Genomic DNA, 12,338 nt, shown 5'->3' on the forward strand with positions numbered 1-12,338 from the left:
TAGGACGGGGTCCTGCGCTGGAGGCGGAGGGTCCCCCACGCAGGCCCGGTGCTGCCCCGGGGACGGGCCCGCAGCCCCGCAGCGAGGCCGGGCCAGGAGGCAGCCCGGGGCGGGAGCCCGAGTGAGCACCAGCGGGACGGGCCTCCCGGGGGAAGGAAGGGCAAGCCCAGATCCGCGGGGTCGGGCTGCGCCGCGGGCAGCGCTCCCTGGTGGGAGCTCCGCGGGGTATCGGGGAGCGGAGCGGTGCCCCCGTCCCGGGCCGCGGGTCCCCGCTGCCTGGCCAGGATCGACGGACTCCGCGTCGCGGCGGGGTTGTCATTTGGCTTTAAAATGCAAAGGCTCGCTGCATGATTGGCTTTCTGTTTACAAGTGCAGATCGGGAGAAGGCTCACGTTCTCTTTCTCCGTGCGGTCTCCCCGCCTTGGAAGCTGCAAGGGCAACCCGAGAAGGAAGAAAAGGGAAAGAGAAGAGGATTTCCCAGTTTCAAGGTTCATCCTGCAACTACCCTGTCGTTGCAGTACAAGGTGCAGCCTATGTCGAACATTACGAGCATGGGTCCATGCGAATGACACGGGCATGAAAGAGCCCTGCAAGAATAAATCTGTCCATGTACAGATGTTCCCCATTAACGTTACTGTTCATCCTTGGTGGTTACGGTGGGAAGACATTGGATTAAAAATTCCCGTTGCCACCCCACCTCTCCTGAACCTCTCTCCCCACACCTCTTTGTCTTCGCTTAATTAGGTAGGATATAATATTCCCTTTTCCCCTCCTCTGCCTTATTGAGACGTCTGCCGAGGCTTACGCCTTCAAACAGGAATGATATTGATCCTTCCTTCCCCTTCTGTCAATCCCGATTTGTCCGCTTTTCCTGCCGAACAAACAATTAAGAAGAGAAAAGTACGGGCTGCGCGTAAAACTTCGCACACGCCCGGCCCCTGCGGGGCTGCCGGGGCCCCGGCGAGAGCCTAGAGCCGGCCCCGGCCCCGGGAGTGAGAGAGACAGAGCGGGCAGAGGAGGGGTGAGAGCGGGAGGAGCGGGGCTGCGCACTGGGAAAGGCGTTCAGGACGAGCGTTCAGGCGCCCAGCCTCGGGCCCCAATAACTTCTCCGCAGGAGAGAGCGGCGGCAGCCTGCGGCTGATACCGGACGGGACGGGCGGGAGAGCGGGAGGCGCAGGAGGACGGAGAGTGTAACCAGTAGCAAGCGCTCCTGACCCGACCTGCCCCCTTGGAGGAAGCCCCCGGTGCTGCGCAGCCCGACTTGGGCTGCGGGCCGGGCCCCGGGGCGCTACCGGGAGTGGGTCCCCGGTGCCCGGTGCAGGTCCCTGGTGCCAGGTGCCGCCGCACCGCCTCCCCCCACCGCCCCCCGTTCCCCCTCGGCGCTGGGGCGCTGGCCCACGCAGTCCCCGGGGCATCCCCGCAGCGGCCGTCTCCGCCGCGCTGCCCCGGGGCCCCGAGTACAGCTGCGTCCGGTGGGTGGCCAGGTGAGGTGCCCATCTCCTGCGCGCAGGGCTGGCGCTGGCGTCCCAGCCCGCCTCCTCACCCGGGAGGGAAACAAAGGCGGCGGGAGCGGCGGGGAGAGTTGCTGCAAGTTTAGCGCCTCTCGGTCGTGACTCGCAGAGATAAATGGCAGTTCGGAGGTGCGCGCAGTTAATCAACGCTACGGCTGCCTTACAGCGTGTGCAACCCTCAGATCATTAGGTTAAATGGAGGACATTCCTGTCCTTCCAGAATCAATGCAATTATTGTTGGCAACAAGGACAACCATCGGAGTGGCAGCACTAATTTTACTAACCTGCTATTAATTACGGTGTCCCCCACGCCCCAGACGGCGTTTATAACTCGCGGAAGCAAGCAGGTGCTGGCTGCTTCTGGTTTAAAACGGGAAAAGTTGGAAGCGGAGTGCCTGGCCGCCTTGGAAAGTGTTAACCGGTGGGGCAGCGTGCGGCCGGTGGAGCTGCTAGCACGCACGTCACTCTGGTGCAGCGCGGGGGTAGCGAGGCGGCGGTGCCGGGGGACCGGCGGCTCCGCGCCGCTCCGCGCCGGTGCCGCGCACCCGGACATGCCCGCCGCGGCCCCCGCCACGGCACCCGGCGCGGGCGGGAGGAAAGAAGCCCTGCCATGGCACCGCCAGCGCGACGAGGTTTTAGCCGGAGCCTGGCGTGATCGCAGGTAAACATTTTCTTCTTGTTTTGGTGGTGATGCTTGTATGTGTGTCTCTATGGAAGCGGGGGGTGGGTGGGAGCGGTGGGGTTTGTGCCCCCCCCTTCTTCAGAACCTGCTTTAGCAGCTGAAAACGAACTGCTGGAGGGAAGAGAAACTACCTGTGATGAATCACTTGGCTTTGTGCAATCTTTACCTAGGACAGAGGGCAATTTTACCATATGTGTGTTATATCTTGGGAAAGGGGTGTGGATATGATATTCAGCGAGCGCTAAGGTAAGGCATCGAGTCAAACTTTCTGGATTTTAAGGCAAACTTTCAAAGGCACAGAATGTGACCTTGCGAGTAGTAAAGTTTTATCTCTGTAGGGCAACGTGTTCCAGCTGTCGGCTGCCAGGGAGCCCAAAGGCGGTGACACTTGAAGTGCCCGCGGCTCCGCGGCGCTGGGGGTGCCGCAGCTGGAACGGGAAGCCCTGGACGGGCTTTGCTTGGCTAGTGAAAGCGCGGTCGCGGTGCTGTGCATGGAGCAGGTAAAGGCGTTTGTAAGGTCCATCGATCCGTGCGGCAGCTGCCCGGGGCGCAACGATTGCTGCCCTTGCGGAAAAGTTTTGTGTGTGCGTGAGTACGTGTGTGAGAGAGGGAGAGCGTGTGTTGGCTCTAGTTCTTAAGCGCGAAAGTTAATAAATACAAAGAACAGAATGAGCATGTGAGGCCTTTCTGCCTTAATCTAGATTGTTTGCCAAGGGAATTGGAGATTTACAAAATGAGAGCATTTAGAAAAGGTAGCTTTGAACGACTGTTTTTACGCGTGGCTGTAATCTGGGCAAATTAATTAGCGGCGCCTCCTTATGCAACTGTCCGGTTTGTCACCACAGCTCCGCCGGCCACCGCGGGGCTGTGCGGGTCGGCAGCATGAGCTCTCTGCCCCTCCGCTCAGAGTGTGGGAGACGCGATTGCACCTCAAAAGGGCTCAGGAAAAGAAAAAAACCACAATCGTATTTACTGTCGATAGCGACTTTACGGGAGCTAATCTGCTTGAAGATGTTGCAGGCTGTCCTCGGTTCCGTGTCAGATCCCAAATGGGCAACATGTAAAGCTTCACAGTGTTTGTCAGGCGGTGTCAAGGTTGCTTTAAATCTGAAAGGTGAAAACAAAGCCAAGCCGACTGCATGAGCTCGCTGAAGTCTGTTTAGCCCATAAGCAAATTCCGTCGCGGAAATATTTCCAGGAGTGGCAATAACCCTTCCAAAAGAGAAGGCGATGAAAAAGCAGATAGTAAAAGTGTAGCTGCATTAACTGCCTCCAGATCAGGTCCCTGAAGACGTCCATCAAAGCTTTAGTCCCGAAGAGGCTCTCGGGTTTACCTGCTGTGGCCTGCTCCAGCACCGCAGCGTTTCCTCCTCGTTCTATGCTTTTGTGATAGAACTTATATGAACGTTGGCTACAGGTTCTGGGAGAAGAGACACCTAACCCTCGGCAACAGGCTTGGCTGAGCTTTGGCTGTAAAATACATGCTTGCCGGGGTGTGCAGGCTGGCCCTCGCAGGACGGGAACTCTCCCTGTTGATCGCGGTGGGTTTCCTCGCCCAAACTTTGGAGAAAGCAAATTGGTACAGGAAAGGGGCTTTGACAAGGATCAATTTTTATTGCATAGTAAAGACTTGCATTTTCCAAATGCTTAAGGATATAGCCTACAGCATTAAGCGTCTTTGAGTGGATTTGAACAGTGGTACGTTGTTTATGTGTGGGAACCACAAGGGTTGTTTTGAATCATTGTGGAGCTTACTGTGTGTTTGCTCTGGCACTAAAAATTCAAGATTAAATATAGTTGTGTGGAATTTCTTATCAACAAAGGGCCATTATTTGTAGATTGTAAGTGAAACAAGACTTAAATGCAGGATGAAGATGTAATGTCAGCTTTTAGCGTTTAAAGTTATGAAGTGTTTAAGGTTATTGAGCTTTCTTCTTGTTTTGTTTTGATGGGGTTTTTTTTAATGACTGCTTTCTGGGGAATACAGATTGGAACTGACACAAAGCTGACCGGGGGTAAAGTAATAGAGCAGGCAGGCTGCAAAGAAAAATGACAAATAATTATCATGATTAATACAGGAAAGTTCAGTGCAAAAATGGACACCTGAGTATTTGCATGGCACAGTGAAAGACAACTGGGATATATAAATAGACAAGGACTATAAATATTGAATTTCACCTTGTATTTTAAAGTTTAATAGACTCATCTAAATATCAAAACCTGGAGTGTTCTGTGGGCCACTGCGGAGTTGACATCTGCGGTATTATCAAAAGAGGGAAGGAAAAGAAGGCGGGGGGGGAGAGAACACACCACACCACTAGGACATCTTCCAAACGGTAGCCTGGAAGACTGGGAGGACTTCTCCAGGCACTGCTCTAGCTCTCCCACCTAATTATAGTGCTTTACACCGAGCTGCTCTTGAGATAAGTGGAACTGTTCTCTCCGCTAGCACCGATGAGTTATACTCCAGGGTTTAAACATTCCCCCCGCCTCCCCCCCTCAGTGCACCCGGCGCGGGAGGCAGAGCTAGCAGCACCAGAGGTTTCGTGCAGACCTTTGTGTAAACACTGGGTGCCTTTTCTTCCCAAACAATACCACAGCCCCTCAGCACCTCGCAGAGGAGGAAGCTGCTCTTAGGGAGTAGCTAAAAGTATCGTTGTATCCTGGCAGCATCGAGGGGGCAGGAGGAATAAAGGAGCGCTTCTGTCGAAGAAACCCAGTGGCTAAGTTAGTAATATTCCCAGAAAAAAGAAGGTACTAGCATTTCAGGTGAGGAAAGAAAAAGCACTTTCTTCTCCTGAAAAAAAAATCAATGCAGAATTCCAAACCGATTATTTATGTCACTTGATTCCCTTCTTCTATACGTTTCTCCCGGCTACAGATAGTGAGCTGTCAGGATAATTTGCATGTACTGTATCTGATAGCTTTTATTTGCAAACACTCTAAAGCGCCATAAAACGCCGCTCGTTGTAGTCTAACTCAATCTGAGAACTAGTATTTTCATCTGTAAATTAAAGCAATTACGCAGCAGATATTATATTATGTGTACTGTGGTCTCCAGATAGTCATCAATCACCCTCAATCGAGCTGTCAGTGTGGGCAGATTCGTTTCTGGGAGGCAGTCTTCCAGCTGGGGAGAAGAAGAGAACATCATCATTAATTAGAGTGTGACCCTGAGGCTATTCACATGTCTGAACCCAGGAATCTCTCTGAGCAAGTCTGCACACCACAGAGCAGCATTCAACTGCACCAGCAGCCCGGCTTCAGCCTCGGAGCTGACTCCGTAGCTTCCTCCACCCGCCTGACTGCTGACTACTCGCCCTGGCCCGGAGGTAGCTGGGCTTCGGGGGGAGATTCTGGGGCCGCCGGACGGCGGAGGTGGCCGAAGGGCCCCAGCATTTTCCCCCGACGGCCGCTACCCGGAGCCTGCCCCCTCCGAGGGACATGTTGCCTGCTTGGGGAGGGGGCTCCCCAAACCCCCAAAATGTAGGGAGGCTGCTGGCAGCGGCGGGTGTGTTGGGAAGGAGAAGAGGGTGATGGAGGCGAGCCCCCTTTTCAGCCCTTCCTTCTCAGGGAGTCCCGGGGAAGCACCGAACCACCGGGAAAGAGGTGGATGCTCTTGGGTGAGAGACAACACTTGGCACCTTTGAGCTGCATTCCCCTCTCCCTCCACTCTCCTCTGCCTCATTCCAGCTGTGTGCACCTCCGAGCCTGGGCAGGCTGGCTAGGGCCCTCACCCCGCCAAAGGCTGGCTTTTCCAGCGGAGCTTTGCGATCGGATCAAAGTGGTTCTATCGTGAAAAGCCACGTCCTTTCAATCATTCCCCGGAATACGCTTGTAGGGTTTCCTACCTGTAATCACACGCCGGGAATAAAAGCCGAAAAGAAAAGCAAGGATTGCCATGTCATGTGCTTTATTGTCAGAGGTAGCGCTAATTTAAACTGTTGATTAAATCTTAAATGAAGACTCAGTCGTGTGTCCCTTCATATGTCTTGTTTGTAATTGAGACTAATTATTACTGTGGGGTGGGAAGAAGCAGCTGCTCATTAATTAATTTCTAATTAAAAGTGCTTACCAGCCTTTCAGTGACTAAGAAGGGTGGGGGGAAATCTTAGCTGATACAACATCGATCCTTCAGATTAAACCCAATCCTTCCCTTCCCCGCAGAAATCCATGGAGATGCTGGAGGCAGCCTGTGTCAGAGAGCTTTCCAAACTTTCGCTCTGTTAGGGCAGATTTCTCTCCTGTTAAGAGGGATGCCGAGACTCTGTTTTCCACACCAGGGGAAAGGGTCCCGAAAATGAATGTTAAACTTCCAGGCAGGTTAATCTGAATAGGCTTTGCGTGACGTCAGAGGCTTGGCTCTTAAAACAACGTGCTTCTGAACGGCTGTATTTGTATCGCTTTTCTCTCCCCCCCCGCCCCTTTATTTTTCCGTGGGTGAAAACTATGTATTTCTGCCGTCATGTTTGCCAGCCTTGGAGCCCACATGTAACAATTATTTTTGTTTCGTAGGTGTAGAGGGGAAGGTGCTAAAATCACTGTGCATCTTTTTTTATTGTTATTTTTTTTCCCCTTCGGTTAAAAAAACAAAAGGAAAGAAAGTTTAACATTTCATGTAAATAAATGTGGTTTTCTGCTTCGTCCTATAAGCATCTAGGGACCTGTGGTTACCAATCAATTGGTACAACAGAGCAGAGCCAGGCTGCAATAGCGTGCAGATCAGACGTCTCGCCTTGTTTCTAGATAACCGGGAGCCTCTGTACCATGTCATATCCTCAGTTTGGCTACCCTTACTCCTCTGCACCCCAGGTAAGAATGTTTTGCCTGCCAGCGGGAACTGATTGAATCTCAGCCCTTGCTGATGACTTCCGCCGGGGCTGAGGGCGCAGCGGTCCTCCCCGGCGTTGAGGGAGCAGTACCTCGGCCGGGAAGGAACACGCGGGATTTCGGGTGTTAAGGGGTGATAATGACGCGGGGGGAGGGTTACAGAGGTGGGGATGGTGAGAAGGTGAGCTACAGATATCCCCCTCTCCCCGGCCCCTCGCGCTTTTTTTCTCTTTCCCGATTAAATTCACAGTTTAACAATTAAACACGCAAGTGCTGAGGTCCGGACTGTGGGAGCATAATGGGATATTCTAAACCATCAGGTTAATAACAGATGCGTGCGTGGCTGCTACAAACCATCAGTCAAAATAAATATGCATGAGTGTTGGGGGGGGGGGCGGTGTATGTTAAAAAACGCAGATGGGAAGCATTGTGCTGCAAGGGGAGAAAACTGTTGTAAACCCAGCCTTGTGAGAGCGCCAGAAAAGTTAGGTGTTTTTCAATGCAAAGGCTGGAACAACGTGGTACAGAGGATTAAATGCCCAGAGCCATGGGGCGGGTGGTGGTGGTGGTTGTTGGTGGGGGTAAACTGGTAAAATAGTTGCACCTCTGCAACCTCCAGTTTATGACGATAGAAGCAAAACGCGGAAGGGGAGGGAGGGGGGTGACACCCCAAAGCTGCGACCTGATAAGAAATAATACAAACCCGAACTCGGTTTGGGAAGTCGTCCCCCGTCGTCGTCCCCCTCCCCAACGCCCCGCCTGCCCCCAGCGCCGTTCTCTTTCCCTCCAGTTCCTGATGAGCACCAACTCCCTGACAACGTGCTGCGAGTCCAGCGGCCGGACGCTGGCCGAGAGCGGGGCGGCGGCCCCCGCCCAGGCGCCGGTGTACTGCCCGGTGTACGAGAGCCGCCTGCTCGCCACCGCCCGGCACGAACTCAGTTCCGCCGCCGCCTTGGGGGTCTACGGCGGCCCCTACGCCGGGCCCCAGGGATATGGAAACTACGTGACCTACGGCACCGAGGCTCCCGCCTTCTATTCCTTGGTAAGCCGCTCCGGCGGCAACGCCGACCGACTGTCCTCCGCGGCGGAGCCGCGCTTCCCCGGGAGCGGTGGGGGCAGCCCCGGGCGCTTCTTCTCCTCATTCTCCTCCTCCCCCTTCCCCGCGACATCCCGCTCCCGCCGACCGGCGCGACCAACCCCGCTGTCATTAAATATTCAAGCCCGGTGCGGACCTCACAGTATCGCAATTAAAAGTCGCGCCTGACGCGGGCGGTGGCGGCCGAGTGCGGAGGCACCGCCCGAGAGGGTGGTTTGCGGGGGGGCGCAGACACCGGGTCGCCAAAAAAATGATGTACTCATCCCGGCCAGCCTAGGGGCGGGTTCCCCCCTTTTTTTTTCTTTCCCTTTTTCTTTTTTCCTGGCACTTTAACAGCGCGAGTTAATGTCTCTATTAATCTCGCAGTCCGCTACGGCCGGGGGTCTTCGGGAAGGTCCTTCCTCCTCTCTCCCCCCCCCCCCATCCTCCCCGTGACTCGGGGGGTCCCGGTCGGTCCCCGCGGCGGGGGCTGAGGGCGGTGGCGCGGTGTCTCTTACAGAACAGTTTGGAGACGAAGGACGGGAACGGGTCTGCGCATGCGGGCATCGCCCCGGCGGCTGCCTACTACCCCTACGATCACACCCTCAGCCAGTACCAGTACGACAGGTAAGCAGCCCACCCTCCCCCGGCCCCGCTCACCGGCCCCCGCCCGCCTGCCCACCCCAGGCCCCGCCCGCCCCGTCGCGGACCTGCCTCCCCGCCGCCCGGCATCCCCTTCCCTCCCCGGCGGTGCCGCCTCCGAAGCGCCCCTCTCCCGCAGGGACGCAGGCGCGGGGTCACCGGTCCCACGCGGGGGGGCCGATCCGTCTCCGCGGCGGTGGCCGCGGTAATCATCCCTGCGCGGAGGCAGGCTGAGATGCCTGGGCATCCCCGGGGCGTGTATTAGTTTTGAACCAGTGCAAACACTCCAGGCTCGGAGGCCCATTGGGCGCCGATGACCTTTCCTGGAGGATGTGCATTAAATATTCAGTCGCAGCTCAGTGTCATCTGCGTTTTAGGTTCCTACAATTTCAGGAACAAAAGGGTAGGAGAGATTACTAATAAAAGGAGTAGGGGGAAAAATATTTCTATTAACAGTTACACCCTGGGGTCACCCAGATGTATCCCTCTTGGGGAGGAGTGATCAAACCACAGGAAAGTGGTCTTTGGAAGCTGCCAGGATTTGCCTGCTGCCCCAAATGTTGTCATTGACTTCTACACCAATAAAGGCAGGTGCTTTGCCCCCTCCTGCCGCCAGCAACGCTGCCATGGCACAGTGAGGATTTGCATGGCCCTGTGCTGCTGCTAGCTGAGCCTTTCCTCGGCCTGAATTCTCGAGGCAGGTCGCCCTCTTAAAGCTGAGCTGTCCTCGCCCATCTCCTCCCTTTCTGGTCCAGCCACCTCGGGAAATGCAGCAGGCAAGCAGCCGGTGCCAGGGTCCTGGGACCCTGCGTCGGGCCGGGCTGGGAGGGAAATGGGGAGCGAGGGCGCCGTGTCATGCTGCGGGTCTGCCCCCTGTGCCCCCAGGTACGGCACGATGGACGGCGGGACGCGGCGGAAGAACGCCACCCGGGAGACAACCAGCACGCTGAAGGCCTGGCTGCAGGAGCACCGCAAGAACCCCTACCCCACCAAGGGCGAGAAGATCATGCTGGCCATCATCACCAAGATGACCCTCACCCAGGTCTCCACCTGGTTCGCCAACGCCCGCCGGAGGCTCAAGAAGGAGAACAAGATGACCTGGCCCCCGCGGAACAAGTGTTCGGACGAGAAGCGGCCCTACGAAGAAGAGGAGGAGGAGGAGGAAGAGGGCTCGCAAGAAGAGGCGATGAAGAGCGGGAAAGCCGAGGGTATCCTGCCCAAACCAGGCACTTAGCGTCTCGGCCGCCCGCTCGCCCCCGGGGCGGGCCTGGCCCCGCTGCTGGGGGCGGCCGCGGGCAGCGCGGCGCCGGCAGTGACCGTGTGTCTTGTTTTTGCTGTCCCTTCCCCTGCCCCCACCCCGCAGAGCCCACGGGCAAGGAGGAGAAGGAGCTGGAGCTCAGCGACCTGGAGGACCTGGACGCCGCCGAGTCGGAGAGCTCGGAGTGCGAGCTGAGGCGGCCCTTCCCGCACCCGCTCCCGCACCCGCTTCCTGGCGGCAGCCACCCGCCGCGGGCCGCCGAGCCCCCCTCCAAGATGCCGCCGCCGCCGGCCGCCGCCGGCGAGGAAGAGGAGGAAGATGAGGCGGCGGCGGGGCGGGCGCGGAGCTGCCTGAAGCCAGCGGCGGAGGAGTGCGGCCCCGACCCGCTCGGCGCCCGGCAGCGCGGCTGCGAGTCCAAAATGTGCTTCCAGCAGGGGCAGCAGCTGCTGGAGGCGAAGCCCAGGATTTGGTCCCTGGCGCACACCGCCACCTCCCTCAACCAGGCCGAGTACCCCTCCTGTATGCTGAAGAGGTCAGGGGGCTCGGCCACCGCCGCCGCCGTCTCCGCCCCGGTCAGTGTCATCGATAGGCACCAGGATTCGCCGGTCACCAACCTCAGGAACTGGGTGGACGGGGTGTTTCACGACCCTCTGTTCAGACACAGTACTTTGAACCAAGCCCTGAGCAACACGACAGTATCTTGGGCCACCACCAAAGGAGCCATCCTGGAAACGGGCGCCCTGGGACGTGCGGTGGGGAACGGCGCCAATGGGCTCAAGGGGCAGCTCTCAAACCTGGCCCACCATGACTCAAACAAAGAGTTTCTGGCCTTTCCCAAATCAGGAAGCAAAATGTTTTGTTCCTAACAGGCCCTCAGGAAGCAAAATGTTTTGTTCCTAACAGGCCCACCGAGGGCCGGAGGACTTTCGAGCGCTTGAAAAGTCAGCTACACTGAAAAGAGACTTGCGAGAGTTTAAATATAAAACTTTTTTTCTTCCTTTTTCTTTTCTTTATTTCTTTTAACCAAGGATTTAAAGTTCAGTTTGCTCAGTTTAACGGACAGACTTTGCTCATTGCTGTTCTGAAGAATTTCTCCTGGCTGCGACTTTAAGGGATCAGTGTCGTGAAAGTTATTTAATTCCATGTCCAAAAAGCACGTACTATAGCGTAGACCTACTTTAAAAAGTTTACATCCGAAAGTTTACAAACGGGAAATTTTAATTCAGATTTAATTTAAGGCATGCCGACATTAGTTATAAAGACTTTCTGAGAGTTTTTCTTCCTGATTTCCTTGTTAGCATATAATTCACAAACAGCACTTCTACTAAGTTTACACCTACTGCACAAATTTATCTTGAGAAAAGAAAAAAAATATGTTAAAAGGTATGTTCACTCCAATAAATTGTCTGTTTCAGAGGTAACACAAGTAGTGGCGTTTTGCATTGGGCAACAAAACACCTTTTAGGGATCAAAATTCCCTCTCGGATCCGGGCCCGGTAATTCCAAGGACTGTCAACAGGCTGCAGGGAGAGGGGCGAGAAGGCTCAGCGTTGCGCTGCCGCCGGAGAAGGATCCGCAGGAGGGGTGCTTGACTGCTCCGCGTTTTACCACGCAGTGCTGAGCCCCGGCAGCCACCCGGGCCGGTGGGGTGGGAGGGAGAGGCGGGGGGAGCAATTGCTTCACATGGAAAATTTGCTCTTTTAAAGAACCGTTTTAGATTCCCGGCTCCTCCGCCCGTATGGAGAGTCGCTGATCCGCCATGAATATTTCAGCACTTCAGAGCAGATGCTTTACCGTTTTGACATTAAATAGAGTACAGCCAACAACGGGGGGGGGGGGGGCGGGGGAGAGCACTCGCAGCCCATCTACCACATAGATACTGGGCGTTTAAAATATATCCTTTCTTTCCCTGGAAACAAGAACAAACTTTACTGATCCCCGGACCGGGAGAGCGGGAGAACTGCTGGAAAACAAACTGCGAGGCGGTAACAGACCCCGGCTTACCTACGCCGGCCGAACCCCCAGAGCTGCGGCTCCCGGCGGTGCGGCGGGAAGCAGAAAGAGCCCCAAGGACCAAGCCTACACTAGGCAAGCAGAAGAGACTTTCTTAACCCTCAGCCTCCTCGCCAAAACCCCTCCTGCGGCTTCCCCTCCCCAACCCCCCCATAAATAAATAAGAATACAATGAAGAATATATATATGCAAAAATTAACGTAACCGAGACAACATCCAGCCAAAATATAACCCACTCCAGCTCGCAAAGTTTGCAGCGAGACCTGTTAGTGCAAGGACCGAATAAAGGAATCCGGGTGTGGAGATCAGATCAAGCCCTTCCCCTCT

General features: G+C 55.7%; 1 protein-coding gene across 3 annotated transcripts; it reads left to right on the forward strand.

Moving 5' to 3' along the window:
* Positions 1–2,106: 2,106 nt before the first annotated feature.
* IRX4 (iroquois homeobox 4) lies at positions 2,107–11,419 on the forward strand. 3 transcript variants are annotated; one of them, XM_030507719.1, is made up of 6 exons: positions 2,107–2,172; positions 6,940–7,005; positions 7,814–8,065; positions 8,619–8,725; positions 9,626–9,948; positions 10,104–11,419. In XM_030507719.1, the coding sequence occupies exons 2-6, from the start codon at positions 6,961–6,963 to the stop codon at positions 10,862–10,864; spliced, it is 1,488 nt and encodes a 495-aa protein (XP_030363579.1). In that variant the 5' UTR covers positions 2,107–2,172; positions 6,940–6,960; the 3' UTR covers positions 10,865–11,419. The 3 variants fall into 3 exon arrangements, with proteins under 3 accessions (XP_030363579.1, XP_030363569.1, XP_030363560.1); XM_030507709.1 differs by having other exon boundaries at positions 2,121–2,172; positions 6,847–7,005; XM_030507700.1 differs by lacking the exon at positions 2,107–2,172 and having other exon boundaries at positions 3,520–8,065.
* The last annotated feature ends 919 nt before the right edge of the window (positions 11,420–12,338 follow it).

This window comes from Strigops habroptila, chromosome 1 (assembly GCF_004027225.2).
Source record: "Strigops habroptila isolate Jane chromosome 1, bStrHab1.2.pri, whole genome shotgun sequence".
NCBI classification, from domain to species: domain Eukaryota; kingdom Metazoa; phylum Chordata; class Aves; order Psittaciformes; family Psittacidae; genus Strigops; species Strigops habroptila.

What these genes read in the sequence shown, in the direction of transcription:
- IRX4 (XM_030507700.1), top strand. Translation starts at nt 7,646, where the DNA reads ATGACGATAGAAGCAAAACGCGGAAGGGGAGGGAGGGGGGTGACACCC. An exon ending in AGCCAGTACCAGTACGACAG is followed by an intron (nt 8,726 to 9,625) that starts GTAAGCAGCCCA and finishes CTGTGCCCCCAG; the next exon opens with GTACGGCACGATGGACGGCG. An exon ending in GAAGAGCGGGAAAGCCGAGG is followed by an intron (nt 9,949 to 10,103) that starts GTATCCTGCCCA and finishes CCCACCCCGCAG; the next exon opens with AGCCCACGGGCAAGGAGGAG.